The 27286-nt window shown below is 35.7% G+C and overlaps 1 protein-coding gene across 1 annotated transcript in view; it reads left to right on the plus strand.

The window, feature by feature from the left end:
• The first annotated feature begins 2434 nt into the window (after positions 1 to 2434).
• Positions 2435 to 27286, plus strand: part of LOC115213375 (polypeptide N-acetylgalactosaminyltransferase 2) — a 158698-nt gene continuing 133846 nt past the window's right edge. The window contains exon 1 of the mRNA XM_029782320.2: positions 2435 to 2663. Coding sequence (XP_029638180.1) covers positions 2574 to 2663 — 90 coding nt within the window. The 5' untranslated portion in view covers positions 2435 to 2573. The remainder of the gene's footprint in view (positions 2664 to 27286) is intronic.

Genomic DNA, 27286 nt, shown 5'->3' on the forward strand with positions numbered 1-27286 from the left:
ACTGTTGCCATGCAGGGACAAAGCCTTGAAGAATTTTTAATCGAATGAATCGATCCCAGTGCTTACTTTTTGTTAAGCCGAACCGCTAAGTTACGGGATGTAAACACCTCAACACTGGTTATCAAGCGGGCGGGCGGAGGGGTAGACACAGGCACAAAGACACACACACACATATATAGATATACGCGACAGGTTTCTTTCAGTTTCCGCCTACCAAATCCACTGACAAGGCTCCGGTCGATCTGAGGCCATACAAGAAGGCAGTTGCCTATGGTGCCACGGAGTGGGATTGAATCCGAAACCATGTGGTTGTGAAGCAAGCTTCTTACCACACAGCGTCTCTCTTTCTCTATATATATATGGAGAGAGAGAGAGAGAGAAGAGAGAGAGAGAGACGCAGTCTCTTTATATATATATATATATTAGTCATAGGCATATGTGTGTATGTATGTGTTTGTGGCTACACCACCGCTTGACAACCGGTGTCGATTTGTTTACGATTTGTTTGCGGTTTGACAAAAGAGACCGATAGAATAAGTACCAGGTTTTAAAAAAAAGTAGTGGGGCCAATTCATTCGGACAAAGAACTCAAGGCGGTGCCCCAGCGTGGCCGTAGACTGAAACAAATAAAGATACTTGTATAAAAAAAATCTGTTCTTACAATGTTTTAAAATTCGACATAAAAAGGTTTGTATGTGGAGGGAAGTAAAATGGAATATAAAACGGATATAAAAGTTATATATCTGAAATATATTCTTGAGTATTAATTAATTACTCGTCCTAAATAAATAAAGAAAAAAAATATGCTGTAAATATCTATTGACTAATTTCCCTGTTTAAGCTGGAACCGGCAATATATTTGCTTACTCAGCAGTGAGAGATGTAGACAAATAAGCAAGCTACGACCTATTTTACATTCTTCACGCTAGTTTAAATTCCCCCCTTTTCCCCTCCTTATGTGTTTTGATTACTTTTCCTACTTCAGATTTTCTTTCTCTTTCATCTTCTGTTTATTTTCTTACTTTTCCTCTCTCTTTCACGTTTGCGCAATCTAACTTTTTCTTTCTGTCCTTCTTTCTCTAAGCTTCTACACTTTATTCATTCTACCTCATCTTAACCCTTTCACCTTCATAGCTACACTCTTCTCTTTATTCTTTTCTTTCTCATTTTTTTTTCTTAACTTTCAGTTCCCCTTTTCCGACTTCTGTTTCCCTAACATCCACTCCTTATATCCCAAATGACTTCTTAACGACACGTCTGCTCGAATAATTTAAAATGTTTTTTTTTCTTTTATATTCATTTTTTCCCCTGTTTCTTAAAGAACTTAGCGCTACAACATTCCTAAACCACTGTCATAATCCTGTAATGTATCCCTACTTCCCATCCATTCATATGATCATCTGGCACAGGATTTCCTTTAGTTCTATCACGATATCCTTACCCACAATTTACTGCTCAACTTCATTTACTTTTCCTGTTTCTATACTTGTTTTCTTTCTCTTCTCTTCAAAAACTCACTCTATCTCCATTTCTCTTCCCCTTCGATTCACTGTTTCTTCATCCAAGTTATCTAAATCCCTCTCTCTATCCCGGTTTCTTTCCGTGTCTCTTTTTATATCGCTTTCTTTCGGTCTTGTATTTGCTGTATTTTTCTTTTTTCCTCTTTCAATCCATCCATCCATCAAGCTCTCTATCGAATTCTTTCACTATGTATGTCTCTTTCTTTCATTCACTCTATTCCTTTCATATTCACATACATATCTATCTATATCTACACACACATATATATAATATATAAATATATATATAAATTATATATATCTAATATAATGTGACAATTATACATATATATAATGTATATATATAAAATCTATAAAAATTATATATATATATATAAATGTATATATATAAATATATATGTATGTATATATACATATATATATATATACCTACACGGCCATAGTCATGAAGATTGAGCGAAGTTAAACTTTGTAATAATATATAAACTAAGCAAGATAAAGTATAGGAGCATGAGGCTGATTAAGAAAAAAATAAAACAAAAATACGGTATGGAGACCCAACATGGTTATAATTAACAAGATTCTCTTTTCACCGTTTCCTTCTCCACCTCCTTCTTATTCTCTTCCTCAGTTGATGTTTCTCAGCGACATCGATGAACTTCCATAACGGAAGTATTGCAAAGCGCAAGTGCGTCTCACTCACTCGCTTTCTGACCAGTCTGGTTTATTTTGTTGCTTATTCATTTATTTATATATTTATTTATTTATTTGATTGTTTGTTTACTTTTTAATCTAGTACTTTTTTCTCTTCTGCTTATTTTCTTGTTTTTTTTTTTTAACCTCCCCCTTTCGTTTCTCGGGGACGATTTTGATTGGTCAAATATTTAAATAAATAAATAAAATAAAAAACAAACCAAGCTAAGTCTTGCTCCGATTAGCTACTTTGCTTAGAAATCAAGGCGGAGTTTCAAATCTTTGTAGCGGAGCGGCAGGTCCGGTGTTCGTTCGCATGGGGAGGCGGTGGTTGCTAGAACTATCGGAGTCACAACCAGGATGCGGAGGAGGTTTCACCTGCTGCTCGGCATCGGAATTATATGGCTGTTCGGAGTAGCTTATTATTTACTGAGAGAAATTAAAACTGAGGTAAGCTTGAGGTATTCTTTTTAAACCTTTATTTTTATTGTAATATATTAGAACAATTTTTCCTTTTTACCTCTCTTTATCCGGAAGTGATTTACCACCGATTCGAGTGGTGGTGATGGTTGTTAGAGGATATATTATTGTTGCTGTTAGTGGTCTTGTGGTGGGTGAACGTGCACGCGTGGGGGCGGATGGCTTTGATTTCAAGCATGTTATATCGAGTTACCTCCCCTTTCGGTCTCGCATTGTTGTCAATTTCATTACAGTTACCATCACTACTGCGCTCGTGTTCGTGTTGTTGTCGTCACCTTAGTCATCATCATCATCATCATCATCATTGGCGCACTGTCATCACGTTCATTAAATAATTCCTTAATTACCACCATTATCAGTTTATTTCGCGCCATCACTATCCCCATGATCAAGTGTCGAGCAACGGCGGTAGATTGGCAAAATCATTAGAGCATCGGTATTTATTCCGGCTCTCATTTATATTCTGAGTTCAAATCCCGTCGAGGTCAACTTTACCTTTCGTTTCTCGACGAAGTACCAGTCAGTTACTAGTGTCGATACAATCGACAAAACCCCATTCTTCATAAATATCTGGTCTTGTGCCTATGTTAGAAACGATTATTTAGAGTCGGACTGCTGATTCTGCGTCTCCGTTTCGGTTTACATTTAGATATATTTCACTTCTTGTGTGTCGCTAATTCCCTCTGGAATGAACGTCACAGATCTCATTCTATACACGCTTCTCTTTAATAAATATATAAATCCTTATATTGTGTTAGTAATCATTATTCTGAGCCGGTCTATATCCTTTAGTATATATTGCACTGAGTCCAACACACGTTGGGAGTGTCTGTCACTCCGACCGATGGGGCGATAAATGATATTATACCAAGATACTGAGGGATCGATTTAATTAAATTACTGGTTTTGTGCCCGTGGTCTAAAAAAGGGTTGTCTTTGTTGTCGTTATCATCATCATCATTATTATTGTTTCACCCCGGTCGCTGTCGTACTCCTGTGTTATTTTCTTTCAACAAGTTTCATTCATGTCTCGTGACATTAAGTGTCACAATTAAAATTGTGATGCTTATTTTAGTTACAGAACTCTACCTAATTCTCTGATTGTATGAGTCTACCCCACCTTGATACACTGGGATTCCACATCTCGTTCTTCGAATGTCAGTCCTCAAGTTCGGTGTCTTTTTAAAGAGCATTAAAAGAACATTCTCGCCTTACGGCTTCGCCGATGATGCATACATCGGTTTGTTAACATAGTTCGTATGCATATGAGTGGAGTATATATTTATATTCATTCATATATGCTCACACACCACCCGTATATACACAATCGTTTATGTATGTTACCCTTATAAAGATTTTGTATTCTTGCACGTATTCCAAACATTTATACATTGTGTCTTTTGAACGTATTTGTATGGAATAGACTAGTGTATTATATGCACTCATAAAAACCTTAAACATGCTAACATGGTCCATGCCTTAGGTACTCTCATAGTACACAGTTTAATAATCGTGTTATATATATATATATATATATATATATATATATATATATATATATATACATACATACATATATACACTCACATACATGTGCTACCATGCATGTAGTCTCATGTCAAGGCTGTTATCTTGTATAGTGGTGTTGAAAGACCTTTATTACACATACATATGCATTTTAGTATTATACCTCGCTATTACACGGTCCGGTGTTTATCGGAGATTTCATAATGTACACTATACATATTTATACAGTCCGATTTGTGTATTTATAATGATATCTGAAAGAATTCATTGCAGACGGCCATACTATCTGTCTGTCTATCTATCTACCTATCTATCTGTCTGTCTGTCTGTCATCTATCTATCTGTCTGTCTGTCATCTATCTATCTATCTGTCATCTATCTATCTATCTGTCTGTCTGTCATCTATCTATCTATCTGTCTGTCATCTATCTATCTATCTATCTGTCATCTATCTATCTATCTGTCTGTCTGTCATCTATCTATCTGTCTGTCTGTCATCTATCTTTCTGTCTGTCATCTATCTATCTATCTGTCTGTCTGTCATCTATCTATCTATCTGTCTGTCATCTATCTATCTATCTGTCTGTCATCTATCTATCTATCTGTCTGTCTGTCATCTATCTATCTATCTATCTATCTATCTGTCTGTCTGTCATCTATCTATCTGTCTGTCTATCTATGTGTATATATATATAAGTTTTTAAAATTATTTTGTATTATATAATAATACGCACCCCCACACACGGTAAACCCCATGTACACACTATTATTTAGTAAATTATATAGTGTTATTGTACATACATTCACAGATTCGTATGTTGATCGATTGTTTTGAAAATCCTGCTTCGTCTCATATACCTAATAAAAATTAGAGGCTGTTATATTCCATGTAATACCTACATGTGGTTTTGTTAGAAGAGTATATTGTCAATATAGTTGATAAACTCATTGTATATGTGTGTTGTTATATATCGTCAACCTTCTTTCCGTGAAAAATAAAAAGGCGAAGTTGTCCCTGGTGAGATTTGAACTTAGAATACAGAATACATAAACAATGTAAACGATATTATCTGGACCCTCTGTCTTTGCCATCAATAACAACATATTCAAAAAGTTTAAGAAATGGGAAATGGATTTATTATAACTACTCTAACTTTGCAGAATCCTTCAACCCGCCACTTTTCAACTAAAGATGGCTCTGTAAGTAACTGTGCTGTTGAGAAAGTCACAACATTGTTACCTGTTTCGATTCTGACTACACACATGCATACAAACGTATACCCAGACACACATACGCTTACACATCCACTCGTACGCTTGCACATCCACTCACACACATACCAAAATTCTTCGCAAAGTCTTCCGTTTCACCCGGTCTGTCTTGCCACCTTGTATATGTGCGTGTGTATGTGAGAGTATGTGTATGTATGTATGAGAGAGAGAGAGAGAGAGAGGTACTAAATGCGAACCTTGCTGATCCCCATCCTCCTGGATCAGTTTCGTGTCAGGAAAACATGTGGCTATTTAACTTTTTTTTAAAAGAAAGGAGCGGGGTAGGGGAGGGGGACTTCTTTTATGGCATTCCTTCAGTTGTAACAGCAGACTTTTCAAAAATCACAGCCGTTTCGTTCGTTAATTTCCATAACAAATTTTTATTTCATTAAAGAGAGGAGAAAGTGAAAAGACATTTGCTTTAGAGTGACTTTTTGCGGGTCACACAGGGCGACCACTTTACATGTAGTCGAAGGTATGTATGTTATTGTTTAAAGAAGGGTAGGCGTCAATTTGGCTGCTGCACAGTGCAGTCGAAACCCACTTTGCACTACTTTAAACAATTCTTGTTATGTTAAGCACTTTTTTTGCTTTCAGTGCAGATTCTGTGGAGCGAGATACTCATGAGACATGTTTTCATGAACCTGTGATAACCTTGTCCTACGAAACTTTGGTACTGATAGCCTTGATATCAGCAAACTCTTACTTTTGATGATTACTAAAAGTATTTGCATTGTTGGGAATCCTTTATTTTCAAAAGGTATCTCAGAGTCACAAGTGTTTTGCCCGGTAGCCTGTATGCTTCACTTGAGTAGGGCGTATGTACATGATGCCACACTTCATTCCTTAACCCTGCAAGCACTACACTATATACATACCCCCCACCCCACTGCCCAAACTACTGATGACTCAGTTCAAGTGGTTTTGAAAATATTCTAGTCCTTTCTCTAGTTCAAATGTGACCTACCTATGTAGTTATTGCTCACATATCTGGAGCTGTGCCATTATTTCACACAAAAGAAAACCACCTACATTTCATAAGAAAAAAAAATGTAAAACAGAAATAAGGCAAAAGTCACTTTAGTGGACTGCTGAAGACCTGTTAAAATGCTACAGTGTAGATCTTCCAACTTCAGTGGTTTCTGCCTCATTGAGCTAACACAATGCCCTTACTTTGCCCTCTTTCTCAATACTGCATCACATCCTACAAACACCCACTTCTAAACTGTTCCTTCCCAGCACTGAAGCTGCCTCTGTTGTTGTTTAGCCTGGGGTCAGTTGTGGTTCAGTACACCTATGTGTAGTCATTCCAGTCATAACTATCTCATCTCTTATTCCGTCCTATTGTACCTAGGACTACATTATCTAACATGTCCTGGGTGTGATATGTGGGAGATTTGACTGCAATCATCTTATTGGTCCTTTTCACATTTCAAGTAGTCATACATCATATCCACTTCACCAGACATTTTGAACCTTTGAAGTTGATAAGAATTGCTCCACAAGACTTGTTTTTTTTTTTTTTTTCAAACTCCAGTAAAGCTTTTCAAAGATGCAGAAATTAATAATAAATGAAAAATAAACCTGGAAATCTCTAGAATTTCTTTTACTAAAGCAGAAACAATTGCTATAATAGTTGCTAAGTTGGGGACAGTACAGAAAAGAAAGGCATAACCATTCAAAATCCCTGGAGTTAGAGACATCATCAATTTTATGTTTTTTTTTAATATACTGGCTAAGGTTGGATGAGATTCTTTGAGGCAGTACTTTATGGCTGGATGCCCTTCTTGATGTCAATCTGTGCTTGATTCCAAGTAAAGTACTTTTTACACCTGAAGTTTTCACATTGAAATTATTGATTTGGCAGGTTGTTATTTATAAGGGATACAGTGTCACTGAAAATACAAACACGTATGTGTGTGTGTAAGGAACTTTTTCATCACCCATTCCCTTCTGATCATTTCAAAATGTAACCACATGTGAATCGTTGGCGATTTTTTTTTTTTTTTTTTCCTTCATCTTCCTTTGCTCTTGGACTTTGCTCTGTCTCCTGTTTCTGAAGAAGAGCTTTGCTTGAAATGCAAAACCACCTTTCTTTCCTTTCCTGAGCGTCTGCTAATACTTTGCATCCTCATGTTTTTTTCTTGTGTTTGTTCTCTGTTTGTTAGGATTTACAATTTTATATATATATATATAATACACGTGTGTGTGTGTGTGTGTGTGTATGTATGTATGTATGTATGTATATACATATATATACGCCGTGCCGGTGGCACGTAAAAAGCACCAACCAATTGTGGCCATTGCCAGCCTCTCCTGGCACCTGTGCCAGTGGCATGTAAAAAGCACCCACTACACTCACTGAGTGGTTGGCGTTAGGAAGGGCATCCAGCTGTAGAAACACTGCCAGATCAGACTGGAGCCTGGTGCAACCTCCTGGCTTCCCAGACCCCGGTCGAACCGTCCAACCCATGCTAGCATGGAAAACGGACGTTAAACGATGATGATGATATGTGTGTGTATATATATAATACATATGTATGTGTATATATATAATATATATGTATATATATATATGTCTGTGTATATATATGTGTGTATATATATATATGTGTGTGTGTGTGTGTGTGTGTATGTATGTATGTATGTATGTATATACATATATATACGCCGTGCCGGTGGCACGTAAAAAGCACCAACCAATTGTGGCCATTGCCAGCCTCTCCTGGCACCTGTGCCAGTGGCATGTAAAAAGCACCCACTACACTCACTGAGTGGTTGGCGTTAGGAAGGGCATCCAGCTGTAGAAACACTGCCAGATCAGACTGGAGCCTGGTGCAACCTCCTGGCTTCCCAGACCCCGGTCGAACCGTCCAACCCATGCTAGCATGGAAAACGGACGTTAAACGATGATGATGATATGTGTGTGTATATATATAATACATATGTATGTGTATATATATAATATATATGTATATATATATATGTCTGTGTATATATATGTGTGTGTATATATATATATGTGTGTGTGTGTGTGTGTATATATATATGTATATATATAAATACACACTTTCACATACCCTCCCCCTTTTACATACACATATATTCACACAGTTGAAACTCTAACCCCTTCCTTTCTCATTCATAAACACAAGAGTATTATTATAGTAGATTATCTCAGTAACCATAGGGGCTATGAAAAATATATATAACACACACACACACATATATATATATATGTATGTGTGTGTGAGTATATATATATATAATACATATAGATGTGTGTGTGTATACATACATACATAAATACATGATGAGCTTCATCTCATTTTCATTCTACCAGTTTCACACAGACATTTAATCATCCTGAGAGTAGAGTAGAAAACTCTAGAGTAGAAAACTCTTGCAGCTGTGGGACAGAACTTGACAAAAAGTGGTTACTGAGCAAACTTTATAAGCACACTGCCATGTCTATGAAGCCCCTCTCCCTTGAGAAACAAAATTTTTGAGCATATGTACACAATATACATGCATATTGTAAGTGGCTGTTGAAAGGGTTGTAGTCAGAAAGAGTATCAGGCCATAAAGCCTTGTCTCATACAGTCCTTGCTAATTCATTCTGGCATGAAAAAGTGAACAAAATACAATTAACACCTGTGTATAATCATACATACATTGTATACATCTGATAGTTTCTTTCCATGTCATAACTTGCTAAAAAGTCAAGTGTTATTTATGTTAAGGTCATTTTATTTTTAATTTCAGCAGAGTCACTAGAGCATCAGATAAAATACTTTGTGGTATTATTTGCTTTGGCACTTTGCATTCTGAAATTCAAATTCCAAAGGGTTGAACTTCACTTTTTATATTTTTGGTGGTGGTGGTGGTGGATCAATAAAAAGATAAGAAAGGGCCAATCTAGAGTAGTGGATTGGCAGAACTATAACAATGGATTGCCTTATGGTATTTGTCCTTGTTCTTTATGTTTTGAGTTCAAATCCTGTCATGACCTGCATGAATAGCAGATTTAATCTCTGGTATTCTCTCCCCACCTTCTGCAGCACATTCCTACAAAATAAGCTCCAACAAAATTCCATTGACTGCTTAGAAAAATTACTTTGCTACCATAAGCTAATCTTTTCTGATGACCAAAGATATCAAAAAGCCTTTTGACCACAGTCAAAACAAAGAATGGTTGCACGGAACTCTGAATCTGAAGTGTTGACGTGGCAGACAGAATTTTGCAAGATGTTATGGAGATTAGTAAATAATGACCATCTGGTAGAACATTCTGATAAGAACATGAATTAATCATGATGTTGTTGCTTTTGTTTAGTCCTAGGATAGACCTAATTGAGCAGAACTATGATCTTTGACCATTCCATATTTCCATCTTGGAAATATGAAATGGTCACATATGACTACATTATCCAATGTAAGCTTTCTTTAAGACAATAGGATTTGAGTTGAAGCACATTTGGCAGCTGTTTCTAGTATTTCAAACAACCATGTAGAGTCTGCCTCATTAACTTATGAGCACAAATATTTAATTTTTGGTCTTCCTGAATGAGATGTATGATCATCCATTTATGACCATCTTGTAGGAATGCAATATCTAATGTGTCCTGGGCATATAAAGAATGGTAAGGTTTGATTTGAAGGAGGTTTGGCTACTATTTCTAGTAGTAGGTCAAGTAATTGTATAGAGGTTCCCTTGCTGGTTTGTTAGATGTTTTAGGGGAAATATATAAGAAATTCTTTACATAAAACATGTTCTTAAATGATGGCATGAAGATCAAACAAATAAATTTTTTTCATCTGTTTGTCTGTTTATGCCATAAAGTTATATTATATTATGAAGAGTTATGAATTAGACTGGATACTTGTATGGAGATGAAGGTGGAGAGAAGGATAAAAGATTGGGAAAAACATCAGAAGGAGAACGAGGAGAAATGATGCATGTTAATTTACCTGGAGACAGGTGATGGTTGGCAGCAGGAAGGATAACTGGTCATAGAATATCTGTTGCATTTGACCCATGTAAGCATGGGAAAGTGGATGTTAAACTTGTGATAAGGATTTTATATATATATATATATACATGAACAAATAAATGGATTTTATGTGCTGTGACAATTGTTTCAGTAAGAATCTTTATTTTAATGCAAGCATAATACAATTTTTTAGATTATGAGGATTGCATAATGTATTGTATAATTTAGAAATTGTGTTATGCTTGCATTAAAATAAAGATTCTTACCGAAACAATTATTGTAACATTTAAAATCCATTTGTTCATTTATTGTCATTTGATGCCACATCCATATTTTGTTATTCGTTGAATAGCTTGTAAACAATTGAAATTGCAGCTTATTCAATAAGTGTCTTGACTTCATCAATGCCTTCTGCATTGATAATGGATTACTTCATTGTCTACTCCGTGTGATTCTGTTTAGCCAATCAGTTGTATGCTATATGTTGATGTTCCTTGATTCATTATAAATCCTATGTAGCTAAAATATGCATACATCATCATCATCATCCTTTAATATTCTTTTCCCATGCTGGCATTGGTTGGATGGTTTGACCAGAGCTGGGAAGCTGCACCAGGTTCCAGTCTGATTTGGCTTGGTTTCTACAACTGGATGCCCTTCCTAACGCCAACCATTTTACAGAGTGTGCTGGGTGCTTTTTACGTGCCACCAGCACATATATGTATACACACACTCTCTTTCTCTCTCTCACACATACAAGTATTATATATAACTTTGGTTGGTTGTGCAGTTGGACTCAACTCAAAACCACGTGATTGAGAAGTAACCATGTCTGCAGCTACAGCAGGCTTATGTCTGAAGTAATTGATGTTGTCTGCTATGGCCACGGCTGACCAATGCCTTGAAATTTGGTAGATAGAAAATTGTTAGAAGCCTATTGTATATACATACACATAACTTGTTTGTGCATGCTGATTGAAAATAAGGCCACCTCTCATACAAAAGGCTTCATTGCTTATAATTTTCTGTGAAAATATGTCTGACCATTGAGCAGTACATTGGGTGAAGGACTAGGAGAATGTTGTCTTGCTTGAGAACAGGTGATAGTTGGAAGAGCATTCATGTTCCTTCGTATAAAATGTGGCAGTAAAGAAAACTACCATTATCAAATATTTCTTTGTCTTGCTAGAAACTGCAACCATATCTACTTCAGATCATGGCGTACATTTAAAAAAAACAAAAGGAAACATTGGATATTGTAGTCTTGGATACACTGTCTCTGAGAAAAACATGAGATGGTCACAACTGGAATGTCATTCATCATCAACTGTTCTGGGGCTAATCACTAACTTCATCCAAAAGATAAAAGTCATGAAATGTTAATGCACTACCATGAAATTACTGGTCACTCTAAGTTATTGAATCTTCCAGTTTCCATATCTGTTTGTCTGTCTGTCAGTCTCTCTATGTATTAGTGTGTGAGTGTGTACAAGGGATCCTCTGCACTGATGCTAAAATGGAAAGCCTGTACTTCATGTTCCTTCAAGTGACAAGTGAGTGAAACAATCTCTTATTATTGCTGCTATCAGAAAATGTGCCCAATGTACTTTGTAAAATGCTTGGCAAATTTTTGAACAGAGAATGTATAGGGTCCCTTTATTCAGCCTCTCTAGTGTTGGTGCCATGAAAAATGTACTAAGTACACTCTGTAAAGTGGTTGACAATAAATGTGAAGAACATCCAGTTGTAGAAATCAGACCAAATGGTGTCTGAGGATCAATCTATAGAAGCAGCAGCTTCCAGTAGATGGCTATGACTGGGACAACCTGTCCAAAACATGTCAACATGAAGAGTGGACATAAAAAGGATGAGGATGATGATTTTGCAGGGTTCCCAGTGAAAATATCTTAAAATTAGAATTGTGGAGGTGGCATTGGCAACAATAGATAAAATAAAAGACTAAGATACTGTTAAACTATTTAATCAACTATATCTCTGTGAGCAAGTGCGGGACCTCTACATGTCATTCATTTTGCTAGAAATAACAAACATCCTTCAAATCACATCCTACCATCTTAAATAAAAGACACTGAAGAAAAGATAAGATGGTCAGTGCTGGGGTTCCTTTCTATTCCTCTTGTTTAGGACTGACCTAGGGTTAAAAAACAAATGAACAAAGCTTTATCTCCTCTCTTAATCCCTTTAATACCCGAGTCTAACTACACTTGGTCGTACAATACAAACTTCTTGATTTAAAGTGATCTAAAACCTTTCATCAAAATTTGTGTTAATTTATGTTCCAAACACTAGTTTAATAAAGACAGCTATTTTCCTAAATTCTTTGTTGTTTTTAAAGTTAGCTGAAACAAAGGCTATATATATTTCAACAGAAACTTGGTAACAAAAGGGTTAAAATAAATCTTAGTGTGTCAAGAAATAACAACCAAATCTCACTCTAAATCACATTCACACTTTAATATTAAGAGGTTACATTAGATGATGTCTTATTACCTTTGTCTTCCTGCCTTAGCGAAGGCAGAAGTATTGTTTTCAGTCATGTTTGTTTGTCTGTGGACAAAATATCTCAAGAACTGCTGGATGGATTCGGATGAAACTTTCTGGGATGTTTGGCCTTATTACTGGCACAAACTAATTAGGTTTTGGGATTGATTCAGTATCAGATAAGGATTCTGGATTATTTTTCCAGTTTTTTTTTTTACTTAATTTTTGAGAGCAGTCGGGTTCATTTTTAATATTCTCGTTTGTGAGAGCAGTCAGGTTTATTTCAGATATTCTTATTTTAAAACTCATCTCTGGCTAATCATGGAGAGGTCATTGATGTTGCCTTGGCAGAGCTTTGCGCTCTGAGTGCGCTTGTTTTATTTGGTGCCTGGCAAAGGAATTTTTTTTTTCATGACTTGTTTGGCATTATTATTTTCTGTGGTTGAGTTACAATATTAGTTTGTAATAAATGTAATGTTAGTCCTCAAGTAATCATCTTTTCCTCCTCACTACATAATTATATCTCATTAACTTTCTAATGTCAACTACATAAACTATTAGCATTAACTATTAGTTTGGAATGTTTTATTTCTTTTTTCGTTTTTTTTTCGAGATAAAATAAATTATTCAGTAAATATTTTTAATGGTAAAATATGATAAAAGTTAATTTATTTTGTTTAGGAACAGGAATAGTTAGGTGGTTAACAAATTTATTTGACAGCCACATGGTTTTGTGTTCAATCCCATGAACAGAACCTAGTGCTAGCCTCATGTTTAAACAGTACCATGTGAGTGGAATTTAGTTGATGGAAATTAGAGAAGCCAGTTGTGTATATCTCATCACCTTTCTATATCTGTTTTTCCTTACTTAAATGAACCGGATGGATTTTGTTCAGCAGTGTCTTTCCACTTGTTGCAGTTCATCATTATCTCTTTTGTAAAGCCCAATCTTTTGAGATCAGCCTTCATCATTCCATCCCATATCTTCTTGGGTCTTCTTCCCCTTTTACATGTTCCTTCCATTTGGATCTCTCAGCAATTTGATTTTCCATTTACTCACTTATCCATAGTTGTGCAGTCTTCTCTATTGCACTCTGTATCTGATATTTCTTAAGTCAGTTTGTCTTTCAGTTTATTTGTGCTCTTTTATTCATGGTGGTTAACATTAATGTATAATTACACATTATTGGATAATCATACTTTATGCATTGATGAACTACTCCAGTGGAATTAATTTCTTTCTAGCTTTCACATGACCTCTGCATTTAGTTTTGCTATCATGCACAAATTGCACTTGTAGCCAAGTATCATGCAATCTACCTTCATTAAGATTTAGAATCCCTTTGTTGCCAGCAGTAAATTGGCAGTGTTTGGACAGAATGCTACAAGATATTTGTTTCAATTTTCTGCTGTCTGAGTTCAAATCCCACCGAGGTTAACTTCACTTTATATTCTTTTAGGATTCATAAATAGTTAACAAGGTAGTGCAGTGGATTCAGGAAAGAACACTGAACTGGATATCTCCCAGTATTTGTTCTGGTTCTTTGAGTTCTGAATTTGAATCTTGTCATGGTCTACCTGGATGGTACCATTCTATAGCAAGCATATGGGTCAGATATTCTCCCCACCTTTCTTCCTAACTGTCTTGGAGGCCATGTAAAGGGCCATGGGTGTAACCTTCCTTCCTGCCTAAAAGATTAAAAAAAAGAAATGAGTAACAACTGAATGATTTTTTTGTACTTTGTCCTTACTCTGACTTGTGTTCTTTTGGAATGCCCTTCTCCTGTTGATTAGGTTACCTAAATAATTGAAGCTTCACAACTAGCATGCTGTATCAGATCTGTAGGTGTGTGAAAAAGTTTGAAAAACCAAGATCACCTACAGTGAAACAATAACTCCTGGTGTGTTTAATTTAATGCTGTAGTATAACAAATCACTGAAGGCATGTGGCCTAGCACTTAAAGGTATTTGACTTACAATAATATTGTCATGGGTTCAATTCCTGGATCAGGCAGTTTTGTTCTTAAGTCACTTCATTTTACATTGCTCAGTCTACTCAGCCAAAAACGAAAACCAGTCAAGTGCTGGTTACAAGCACTCTCTCATTAAGCTGTTACGTCCTGGATGTGTCAATAGGTCAAAGAGTGGAAAAGTCAAGAGGCTGTTTTGTCTGCACATGACTACATAGGTACTTAATGCTCGTTCATAGGCGACGGCTGAGTTTCTATAATGCACCAGTAATTTAGTATATTCATTTAATGCATCGTGTGTATTCGTTTACTTGTCTCGCTCATTAGATCACTTCATTGTTGGAGCGCTACTTTCAATAGTTCCTACTTACTTATTTGGGATCTTTTCCTTTTGAAGGCCAGATTTCAACACAATTTCTAGTTAACTAAACACTTCAAAACTTCGTATACTGGTAGAATGTGTCAAAAGAAAACATTATTTTCACTTGGCTTTCTTGATAAATTTGTAATTCGTTTGTTTAACGTAGTTTAATTTTTCGAATTTTAACCAATGAATCGCCTCTATTTGAGCTGAAATCATTTGCTGCGTCTAAAAACTGAGACATCCTGTAACTAACCCTAACCCTAAATTTTTTTTTTTCTTAATTGTTAAATTAATTTAATTGTTACACGTGTAAAAAAACTAAAGCAATGGAAAATAACTTTAACAATTAACATACAAAATAATTCTATAATTTTTATACACACGTTTTCCGTACGTATACGGAAACGTGTGTTACGGAAAGCGTGTGTATAAAAATTATAGGAGGGGGAGGGTTAGTTACAGGATGTTGTCTCAGTTTTTAGACGCAGCAAATGATTTCAGCTCAAATGGAGGTGATTCATTGGTTAAAATTCGAAAAATTAAACTACGTTAAACAAACGAATTACAAATTTATCAAGAAAGCCAAGTGAAAATAATGTTTTCTTTTGACACATTCTACCAGTATACGAAGTTTTAAAGTGTTTAGTTAAGTAGAAATTGTGTTGAAATCTGGCCTTCAAAAGGAAAAGATCCCTTATTTGGACCCCAGTACTTATTTCAATTGAGTACATATAGTGATTTCAAATTTTGGCACGTGGCCAGCAAGTTCGGGGTTTTGGTAAGTTGATTACATCGACCCCAGTGTTCTAATAACTCTTATTTTATCGACTCCGAAATGATGAAAGGCAAAGCGGAAATTTGAACTTAAAACGTTAAGATGGATGAAATGCTCCTAAGCATTTTGCCAGGCGTGTTAATGATTCTGCCAGCTCGCCGCTTTAGTTGGGTACTTATATTATTCAGGACTATTGAATCACCGAGTTATGGGGCATAAATGAATACATGAACACAAAAATATGCACACACATTAATATTTATGTACGAGACATGTTGGAAAACCAATATAAATTAGTAATAAAACTCAAGAGTCAAGAATATTTAAGTGTTTCACAATGAAATATTGAACAGATGTGTATGTATACATCGTTAACTGCTATGTACAAACAAAAGCGAAAGGCGAAAATATGGGTTAGAAAACACTGAACAAAATTAGCATCCATTTCATTAAAATAATACAAAATTATAAAAACACTTGTGGTAGTGGTAAAATGCTCTTGTTTTAGAGGAACTAATACTGGTGTAACTTAAACTAATGTATCTATATATCCTATCAATGTTTGTTCTTTCTTGACCAATGTATCTTGCTTTTAAATTTATCTATCAAAACCATCTCTTCTGTCTGGTCCAATATATCTGTATGTACATTTACATTTGTTAGTATACATGTTAGAATCTTCACACAACTTGTGTGTGTATGTTTTATCTTGATCATCAATTCACAGATTTTTTTTACCAGCTGCAATTCATTTTATATGTCAGTGTCTATGTATCTGCCTATTTATCTGTTTGTTTGTCTACTGTTTGTTCTCTTACTTTCACTATTATATTTCCATTATTTCCTCTCATTTTTTTCCTTTATAATTTTTGTTTTTCATCTGTTAAATCTGCTAATGATGAAAAAGGTCATTCTAAATATACAATTTTGAATGAAACATTTACTTATATTGACATGGGATTCTCTGATAAGCATCGTTCCGCATGTAAATCCCCTCTTCCACTATAATTTTCCCTCCAGTGTATATATATATATATATATATGTTAATAAAATAGAACATATGCATATATATAAACATATATGTACGTACCTACCTCTACATGTACATATACACGCATATATGTGTACAGGACACCAAAAAGACGTCGAACACATAGAGAGACGAAAAACATAGACACAAACCAAGGAACAGGACAGGCAAAAAAAGGAGAGATACAGGACAATAAGCACAACGAAAAATCCCCTTCTTCAGTCGCTAAGGTTTCATCTACTCTACGTTTCGAAGGATATATATATATATATTTTGCTGAGTGCAAATTTTGTCTTTCTTTGCAAAGTATGTGCACGTCCATTACAAGTAATCGGATCCAAGTGAGCATTGCTCAAATTTCTTCAATTAAAACATATCTGATTTCATGTGTGCACATTTACATTTTGCGTACTAGTTGTAAAACAAATGTGTGCACATGTGCCTAGTTTTGAACAGTGCCCACTTCCTTGCCGATCTTTGTACCAAGTTTATATCATCATTTTAACGTCTACTTTTTTCATGCTTGTACGGGCAGACTGTCAATGAGTGGTGTCCTTTCCTCTCACCGACCCTGACCTGTTCCCAAGCAAAGTGATATTTCCCTGTGACCTGGCACGTTTTCACGAAAGATTGGAAACAATAAAACATATTACATATATGTTTACAGTTGTAAACGAGTGTGACTGCCTTATAAGTGATAGTTACCGACCAATGTCAAGACAAGTACATACACGCTTGCACACGCGCGTTATGATATAGGATGAAATGCATTGTGATATTTATTTTAACACTTGGCGTTTTGAGTTCAAATACAGTTGAGGCCAACATTGTCTTTCATCCTCCAGGGATCGTGAAATGAAGTACCAGTATTGGGAGGTAGACTGGTGGAAACGTTAGAGCGTCCGATGAGATATTTGTTTTGGCTCTTTGCATTCTGTGTTCAAATCTCACCATATCCTACATGCACAGTAGATTTAGTCTGGCTCCCAGTTTAATACTACCACCTGGCAACTTGCATTCCTATAGCAGAATTCATTCAGTTGCAAACAACCAGACCAGGCCAGTGGTTTGAGGGTACCTTTTTCTCACCTGTCTCAGATGCCTTATAATGGATCACGGGAACGGCCTTTTCCTACTAATTTATAGTTTTTAAAAAAATGTCTTGTAATTACTTAGAGCAGTGTCTACATCATTGTAACACAGAACAGGGACTGCTTTGGTTGGTGTTGAGTGTATTTGAAACCATGAGTCGGTCCGTGGGGCAACTAGATGAAATGTTTTTGTTTTTAGTAAATGTAAATCAAAATATTTTGGAAACCATTGTATTGCTAGGGGCATAGCTGAAAATTTGCCTTCATGTATCATCTAATTTACAAGCAGAATTTTGCGTATGAATGTAGAGAATTACATACAGAAGTGTCGAAGAGGAAGACCCAAGGAAACATGGAATGAAGTATTGAAGGTTGATCTCAAGACACTGAGCTTTACGAAGGAGATGACTTCGGATTGAGACATCCGGCACATGCTGTACCTAAGAGTCTGCCTCAACAAAATTGGTGTCACATTTAAAATACCCAGTACACTACGGAGTGGTTAGTGTTAAGAAGGGCGTCCAGGAAAAATGGAGCCTGGTGCAGCCCCTTACCTTACCATCTCTGGACGAACCGCCCAACTCCTGTCAGCTAGGAAAACGGATGTTAGATGATGATGAATATAATGCAGTTAATTTCTTATTCACTTCTCTAAGTCAATGGGAGGATTTCAGGATCTTTTCGGTTTGAACGGCAGTTTTTTCTAGCGGTGTCATATGAAATTGTCACCCATAATTATGACCCTAGTATCGATCTATATTGCATTTCAATCTGTTTTAGAGTTAGGGTTAGGGGGAAGGGTATCTTTTTTTTCTTCACGAATGTAAATAAACCCAATCTGTTTCTTAAACGAGGGACATATTCATACGGCACAGAATGTTTTTTTTACCTTATGATCGTCATTGATTGGTAGAAATTGCAGAAAAAAAACAACTAATATCTTACAAACTATAGAATTTTCTCAATAAAGCCAAGAGAAAAAGATGTTTTATAAACACACTCTACCAATATACGAAGTTTAAAATTTTTTTAGTTACCTAGAAATTATGTTAAAAACTGCCGTTCAAACCGAAAAGATCCGGATTTCATCTTAACTTAACTCCTTTATATGTCTCTACTTTCATATACTAATTCAAAAGACATAATGCTGTTAAGTTTTCTCAGTCACCTCTGTTGGCTCATGACAAGAGTTCAGCTTAACTCCATTATCTGCTGGGTACATTGTCTTTACTGGTTATATTGATGACTTTTAATTTGTCTGAGCAAGTGAGAAAAAGTGTAATGTTTTTATTAGTCACAGTAGCTGGAAGACTGTTTTACTTGTGTCTAGGTCACTTTTTAGCTACAGACAAAAAAAGAAGAAAAAAAAAAAACGTCCAAGATGGAATTGGGAAGTTTAAGAGTAGATTCTGTAAAATGTCTATTCTACGTTTCCGCCCCCTTCCTCTATTTGCAAAGAAAGAAAAAGAAAAAAATGGGAAAAAATATAAGTGAAGAAAAGGCCTTGTTTAGTTTGTCCAAAGAATAACTACTTCACTTGTTTCTTATATTAAAAAAAAAACAAATAAAAAAATCTTTTCGCTCCCTATGGCTTTTAGTAGTTAACTGAATTAGATCTACTAACTACATTTTCACATAAATATTGTCATTTGATCTCATGTTTCTTTATGTCTGTTGAAAACTTTTCAAATGTTTGTAGTATAGTTGTTTTTCTTTTCCTTTTTACTGTTTTTTCTCCCCCTTTTTTTTTTTACATTCTCAAAAGTTTTGACATGAAATACAAAAATGAAATAAAGATGACTATAGTAAAAGAAATAAAAAAAAATTATAACATCGAATTTAGAGGTTTATTTTTCCCCCTTCTTTTTCGTACTACTGATTACAAAACCTCTGAGCGGTTATTGAAAATATGCAAGCCGAAACATATAGACATCAGCTATTTCAAACCTCCTACTGGGTTAACAAAAACTACTTCCAGTTATTCATTTGAACCTCCAAATACTGTAAAGTAACATTTCCTCCTCTCTTCTTTATCTTTTTTTCTTCTTTTGGAATTTAAAAAAAAATGTTTTCTTTTAAAACATGTTTTGCATTTAGACGAGTAAAGATTCTGTATTAGACGCTCAACATCCATTTTTGTACTTTGTTAGGTGTCAGTTGGTATTGGCTTTGATTACCTTCAGGTGCCATGATTTTTGTTTTTTTACTTACAAACATATTGCATTTGGCTAGCTATATTTTACCTTTAGATCTTTTATTGGAACTAATATGGTTTTCAACATTCTTTACTATCCCCGTTTTATCTTGTATTCTCTGGAGTCGTTTAAATAGTTTTGACAGGTTAGATAAAGACATCTGCATGTTTTAATTTTACTGTAAAAGATGCCAAAAAAAGAAAAAAATCTACAACTGTCATTAAGTATGTGCAGTAGCAGTAGTAGTAGTTGTAAGCTCCTGGTCAGCCTTGGTTGAGTAGGCCTATGACAATGGTCTTTCCAGCCATGACCATCCCATTTTTTATGGCTGTGTGGTTAAGATTGTTTCACAACCACATAGTCTTGGGGTCAGTCCTCTGGTAACTTGTACTAGTGTTTTCTACTATAACCTGAGTCAACCAAAGCTTTACAAATGGATTTAGGAGATGGAAACTGAAAGAAGCCCATTGTGTGTGTGTGTGTGTATGTAGTAGCAGTTTGACTCAGTCCCATATGACTTAAAGTTACATATGTTAGAGCTGCTTTTGTGTGTGTGTGTGTGTGTGTGAAAATGGTCATATTTGGAAAAGGGTATCATTCACTTCCAATCTGTGAAAACATGTCCGACCATGGAGAAATATTAGCTTGCTTGGAAACCAGTGAGGATTGGTGACAGGAAGAGTATAGAAAATCTGCTTCAGCAAATTCTGACCTATGCCAGCATGAAAAAGTGGACATTAAAATAATGAAGATGAGGATGATGGCCACAATGTATCCTTCATATCATAACACAATGTGGTATGTTTTGAAGGATATTTGACTGCTATGGTTGGTGTAATAATTCTAGCCAGATTTACTTGAAGCTACACAATGTCACCAACACAGCCTAGTGTTGAGAGGATTATAGAATATTGTTTACAATTGTGAAAAATGGTCATATTTGGAAAAGGGTTTTCTATGCAGATGGCATCCCCAAGTAATTAACCTGTGATTTCTTTTTAAGAATATGTTAAATTTTCATGTTGGTTTGTGTACAATATTACACATCCATTTAGTGATACTTTCATCATTACACTGATACCTATTTGAAATAATTAAAATGAATTAGTAATTGAGCTAATGTTATATTTTCTTCACTTCATAATTATTCTTAAATATTTTCTTCTTTTGTGTGTTCTCTGCATTAAATATGTAAATTCTAACTTGACTGGAACAAATGAAATTTTGTGCCTCATCAATGGGATAGGAAATATAATGGTACACTGATATTTCTGGTGACTTGATTGAAGAAAGTCGAGTTGAATGACTTGTCTAAGGGGTGTATAACATAATGCTGAGGATTTTTCAGATAGGGCATTAGCCCTTAGAGTCGAAATGACACTGGATTGAAAAGTACAACAGTGTATCATCATATAGAAGATACACAGTGTCTAAATCAAAGTTGGGATGGTCATGATTGGAATGTTTTTCGGCATTGGACTGTTCAATCGTAGCTGACCCATGGTTAAACAACAGTAACAAAGGCGACTATTAGCATTATTGCTTATCAATTATTGTTCTTTTCCCCCATAATGTGCTGCCAAGAAACATACTTCAGTATCTTAACCATACATTTCTAATGAAACATGCACATGCATGCACCTTCAGTTATTAACTGTTTGGTTATTATTATCTACCTGACCATCGTGCCTTGTTCCCAGTTATCATCTGATAAGATTGGAATGTCTGTTCTTCCATTTGTTTTGGAAGTGGTGCATTCCACAGAATAGATGGTCCAGTTGCCAACACCTTCTGTGCAGCAGGTTTGGTATGTTGTGGCAGATAATGTATAGACATGTGCTGATTGGAATGTGCATTTAGAAATTCTTAGATAGTGTGTAGGTGTGGTTACTGTTTGTCAGACTCATGATTGCAACTCTGATGGAGTTGCAATCATGAGTGAAGCAAGAGTGAAGACTGTTTCTGGTGTATGGAATGTCATTAGTTGTTCACTGCCCTCTTCCACTCAGTTGGTAGAACATCCATGTTAGCATTCTGAGAAAGACTAATAGTGGACAAGTGTGGTGTTTGTGGGGAAAATCTAGATGTTGATAAGAATCAACTGGCTACACTATTTCAGAGAACTTTTAATCCAAGTACTATGGACAAATCCCCAAAAATCCCTGACTTGGTTGTGCCACTGGGAGGCATTGTCAATAAGCGATAAACTTTTTAGTCTCAGAAGTGCTGTCAGACAGGCCTGACCGAGATGCCTGCAGAGCAACAGAATGATTGTGCATGCATTTGTTTAGCATCTGAGCATTACTGATATATGAAGTTATATTGATGTTGGATGGATCTGGGTATCGGGTAAGTCCATTGCGGAGACCAATTGCTACCTTCTTTTTGGACAGGAGTTTAGTTTCACCATCCTCCCGGATGCCTGTAATAGATCATTGTGAGCTCACCATCAATTTAGGTTCCCCATGCATGTTCTTAATTTGTTAACATTTGCCATTCCACTGTCGTGAAGCAAGTTGTTGACATAGGTTAGATGTTGGACAGGAAGGATCGTTTTCTTCCCTTCTTTTTGGTGGTTATGACTGAAGACGTATACTTTCCTCTTTGGTCAAGTCCTCATTGACTTCAAGTCCCATTTGGAGAGGGAGGAGTTGCCCTTCAGTAAATTTGTTGAAAGGTGATGAGAATGAGGAGTACGGTCTGATTAAAGGACCTACTTATAGCATGTTCCTGTAGGCTTGGAAATATAGCTGGGAGAAGGGCACTTACTTTTGATGGTCAGGGTATGTTGGTTGGGTTCCTTGAATGGTTCTGAGGGTCCTCTTGGGTATTTATCATATGTATAATCTGTTAGTTTTTATTTCATTCAATTTCTGTGTCAACCTCCTTATTTTTTTATAACTTATCTCTGTAATATCCCCTCATTTGTCACTAAAATGTGGGAGTGTTTTGTCGTTTGACTCCCAAGTTGGCTCTAATTCTGCAGGCATATGGTCAGTGATATTCCAGCCATGCCCATCATGTTTTTTCCCCCAGAAATATTGTACTTTGAATTACATAAATCAATATTTTTTGTCAAGGAGGCAGGGTGTGGTTTGAAGGATATATAGCTGCAATTTCTAGCTGGTTGACTGACTACTTAGAAGCTCCCCAATAGCTTGTATGTTGTGAAGTTTGTTTTGTGGGTGTTAATGAATGTTTCTGTTGAATATGTACTGTGTAAGGCATGTACATACCCTACATGTCCCTTACTCAGTACAAGTAAGGTGTGTGTTGTGCCTAGTAGGGCTATTTTTGGAGTGTATATAACATTTTTATTCTTATTTCTTCCTTTTTTTTGCATGTTGTTTTATGTAATCTCATACTCCATCCTCCATCTTTTTATGAATGTTTGTAGATAATGAAGAAAGCATTGTAATAATAAATATTATTGTTGCTATTATACAAAAGCTATTCCATACTGATTTAATTTGCAGAAATGTTATTCTAAGGTTTATTGACAAGACATTGTTGTTAATATCATTTGGTGGAATTGTTAGAGCATTGGAGAAAAATACTTTGCAGTTTTCTTTTGGTTCTTTACAATTCTGAGTTCAAACCGCTATGGTCAACTTTTGCTTTTCATCCCTACAAGGCTCAATAAAGTATCAGTCAAGCACTGGGGTCAATATAATTAACTAACCGTCTAAAATTGACTGCATTATGCCTAAATTTGAAACCATTATCATCAAAATTGGAAAACTTGTGCCAAAATTATTATTATTTATTATTATTATTATTAAGGCAGTGAGCTGGCAGAATTGGGAACATGCCAGGCAAAATACTTAGTCAACTTTGCCTTTTCACCCTTTTGGAGTCACTAAAATGAGTATCGGTTCAGCATTGAGGTTTATGTAATAGACTCCTTCCCTTCCCCCAACTTGCTGGCCTTGTGCCAAAATTTGAAATTATTGCCTCCACCTCAGTGACGGTGAAGGTATTGTTTTTCAGTCTTGTTTGTTTGCCCGTGGACAAGATATCTCAAGAACTGCTGGATGGATTTGGATGAAACTTCCAGGGATGTTTGGCCTTGTGACTGGCACAAACTGATTAGAATACCAGGCAAAGATTCTGGATTACTTTTCCTGTGTTTTTACTTAATCTTTGAGAGCAGTCGGGTTCATTTTTAGTATGCTTGTTTGTGAGAGCAGTCGAGTTTATTTCAGATATTCTCATTTTAAAACTCATCTCTGGCTAATCATTGAGAGGACGTTGGTGTTGCTTTGGTGGAGGTTTGCACTCTCTGAGTGCTCTTGTTCTTATTAGTTTAATGATGAATGGTCAAATCATTAGATCACCATTTAGAATGCTTTACAGATGAGATGAGTGTTGATTTTCAGTATTACTGTATCTATCCAATCTGTGCAGCATGATAAAAAAGAAATCCCAAAAACAAAGAACCCATTAAGCTGATGTTGTTGATGATAATAATTATTATGTTCACATTGCCACATACTTATAAACACACACACACACACACACACACACACACACACACACACACACACACACTTTGCACATGCAGTTTCTTATACAACAGTTAAACATAATTTTATTACATATCCACAAGGTGTGTAACAACATAAAAATTATAGCATTACCTTTAACTTACGACTGACAGTCTACCCTTAAAGATGATCTGTCTGACAGATATTAAATTATAATGTAGTCAATAAAAAAAAAAAAAATCAATTGGTTGCAACATTTTGGGTACAAAATAATTGATGTACAAAACATCAATTTTAGGAGTCACCACACCAATAGCAACATTTTCTGACAAGCAATAAAAAAGACATAGAATGGAAAAAAAAATAAAAGAAAAAATAGGAAATTGCTCTGGGAAATTAGGTTGTTTTGATACTGTTGTGAGAAGCTCTAGTTTTGTGAAAAGGTATCAACAGATGGTGATCATGAGAATATAATATAAACTAGCTAGCTGTTGTAATGGATGTTGAAAGACATAGGGGAAATGTGTCTGTCTAACATCAAAATATAGGTCATTTATTGAATTATAGTCTAAATTCCTTGAATTAAACCTGTAGCTTTATTGTAATGAAGCTAATGTAAGTACATCTAAATATGTAACTGAAATGTTGCCAGCCCTTCTTTTCACCATGTGTTGCACTTCCCTAATCAATCTATACCTCTCACTCTGACTACTTCTCTGAGGTAAAGAAAGAGAATTAACTTGTACCTCCCACTGTCTCTTATAGCGACCCCCACCACTCTGAAGAATGAAACAGAAAGTGTAAGAAAGAAGGAGAGAGTTTTTTTTTTTTTCTGTCATGAGAATATCATTTGGTCTGCTCTCTATATTGCTGTCCAGCAACATTTTCCCCATATGGTGAAAATGTATGGCCTACTGGTTAGGGTGTTGCACTCTTGATCATAAGATTGTGGTTTGTTTTGATTTTCAGGCCAGGTGGTGCATTTTGTTCTTGAGCAAAACACTCCATTTCACATTGCTCCAGTTCACTCAAACTATAATTGAATTCCATCAATAACTGGGAAGTTAACCCTATGACGGACCAGCATCCCATTCAGTGGGGAGGCTTGTAATCTCAGTCACTTATACACCATGGAAACCAGCTTAAGCTCTTACCTTACGAGTCCTAAGGCTGGTGACTGACCCTTGTCTAAGGTGACATCAGTGTATATCAGCTGGTGTTGTTTAATAGGGGAACTTCTACATAGTTACTTGACAGGCTGGAAATAGCAGCCAAATCTCCCTCAAATCTCATGCTAAAATGTATTGTATAAAATAGTCCCTGATGGACAAAAAGGTGATATGTTTATGACTTGAACAACTTTCACCAACTGGATCAGGATTGATCTTGGATCAGTCGACAACGATGAAGATAACAAAGAAAGACTAGTGCATTTCCTGAACCTGCTAGAAATAGTTGTCACATTTCTTTCAGATCATATCCTAATATCTTAAATAATACATCTGCCAAGCTACTCCTCTATGTATGAAAATAATGAGAAAATAATAATTATTTGCCTTTCATACCTTTGAGGTCGATAAAATAAAATATCAGCTTATTTTGAAAAAGAATGAAAAATTTCCCACACCTGCCTTGTAACGTACCTGGTGATCTTATTAGTGCTGATGGCACGCAGAAAGCATCCAGTACACCATGTAAGGTGGTTGGTGTTAGAAAGGGTAATTTAGCCAGAGAAAACATACCAAAACTGCTACTGGAGCTCATTGCAGCCCTCCTGTTTGCTGGATCCTATCAAGCCATCCAACCTATGCCAGCATGAAAAATAGATGTTAAATGACAATATGTGTGCACACACACACATTTCTGTAAACCAAATCTACTCTCAGGGATTTGGTTGGCCCTAGGCTATAAAAGGAGACTCTTGTCTAAGGTGCTACACAATATGATTGAACCAAAAACAATGTAGTTGGGAAGCAAAGATATTAACTGCACAGCCCTGTTTGCATCTGTTATTTACTTTTATTAATTCTATCAGAGAATATCTGCTGTTGATAGGTATGGTAACATAAGGGCTTTATCATATTTTTCTCATAAGTTGTAGGAATGGAATCTTATCAAAATAGAAAGTAGGTTGGAGTAAACTATTGAACCAAATAAGTGGTATCAACAAACTTTATTATAAATTTGTCTTTTGACTGGGACTTTGTTTTTTTTTTGATTTAATGATATGGAGACATAAGGGCTAGACAACTACTTTCAAAAAAGACAAAACTGAAATCCATCTTTCATTTAACCAGTATTTTTTTTTCTTTTTTTTTTGAGTGTGGAGGAAAGGGCATTACTCATGACATTTGCAGGCCCTTGGAGATCAGTGAGCTTGATGTC

This window comes from Octopus sinensis, linkage group LG6 (genome assembly GCF_006345805.1).
Source record: "Octopus sinensis linkage group LG6, ASM634580v1, whole genome shotgun sequence".
Lineage (NCBI taxonomy): Eukaryota > Metazoa > Mollusca > Cephalopoda > Octopoda > Octopodidae > Octopus > Octopus sinensis.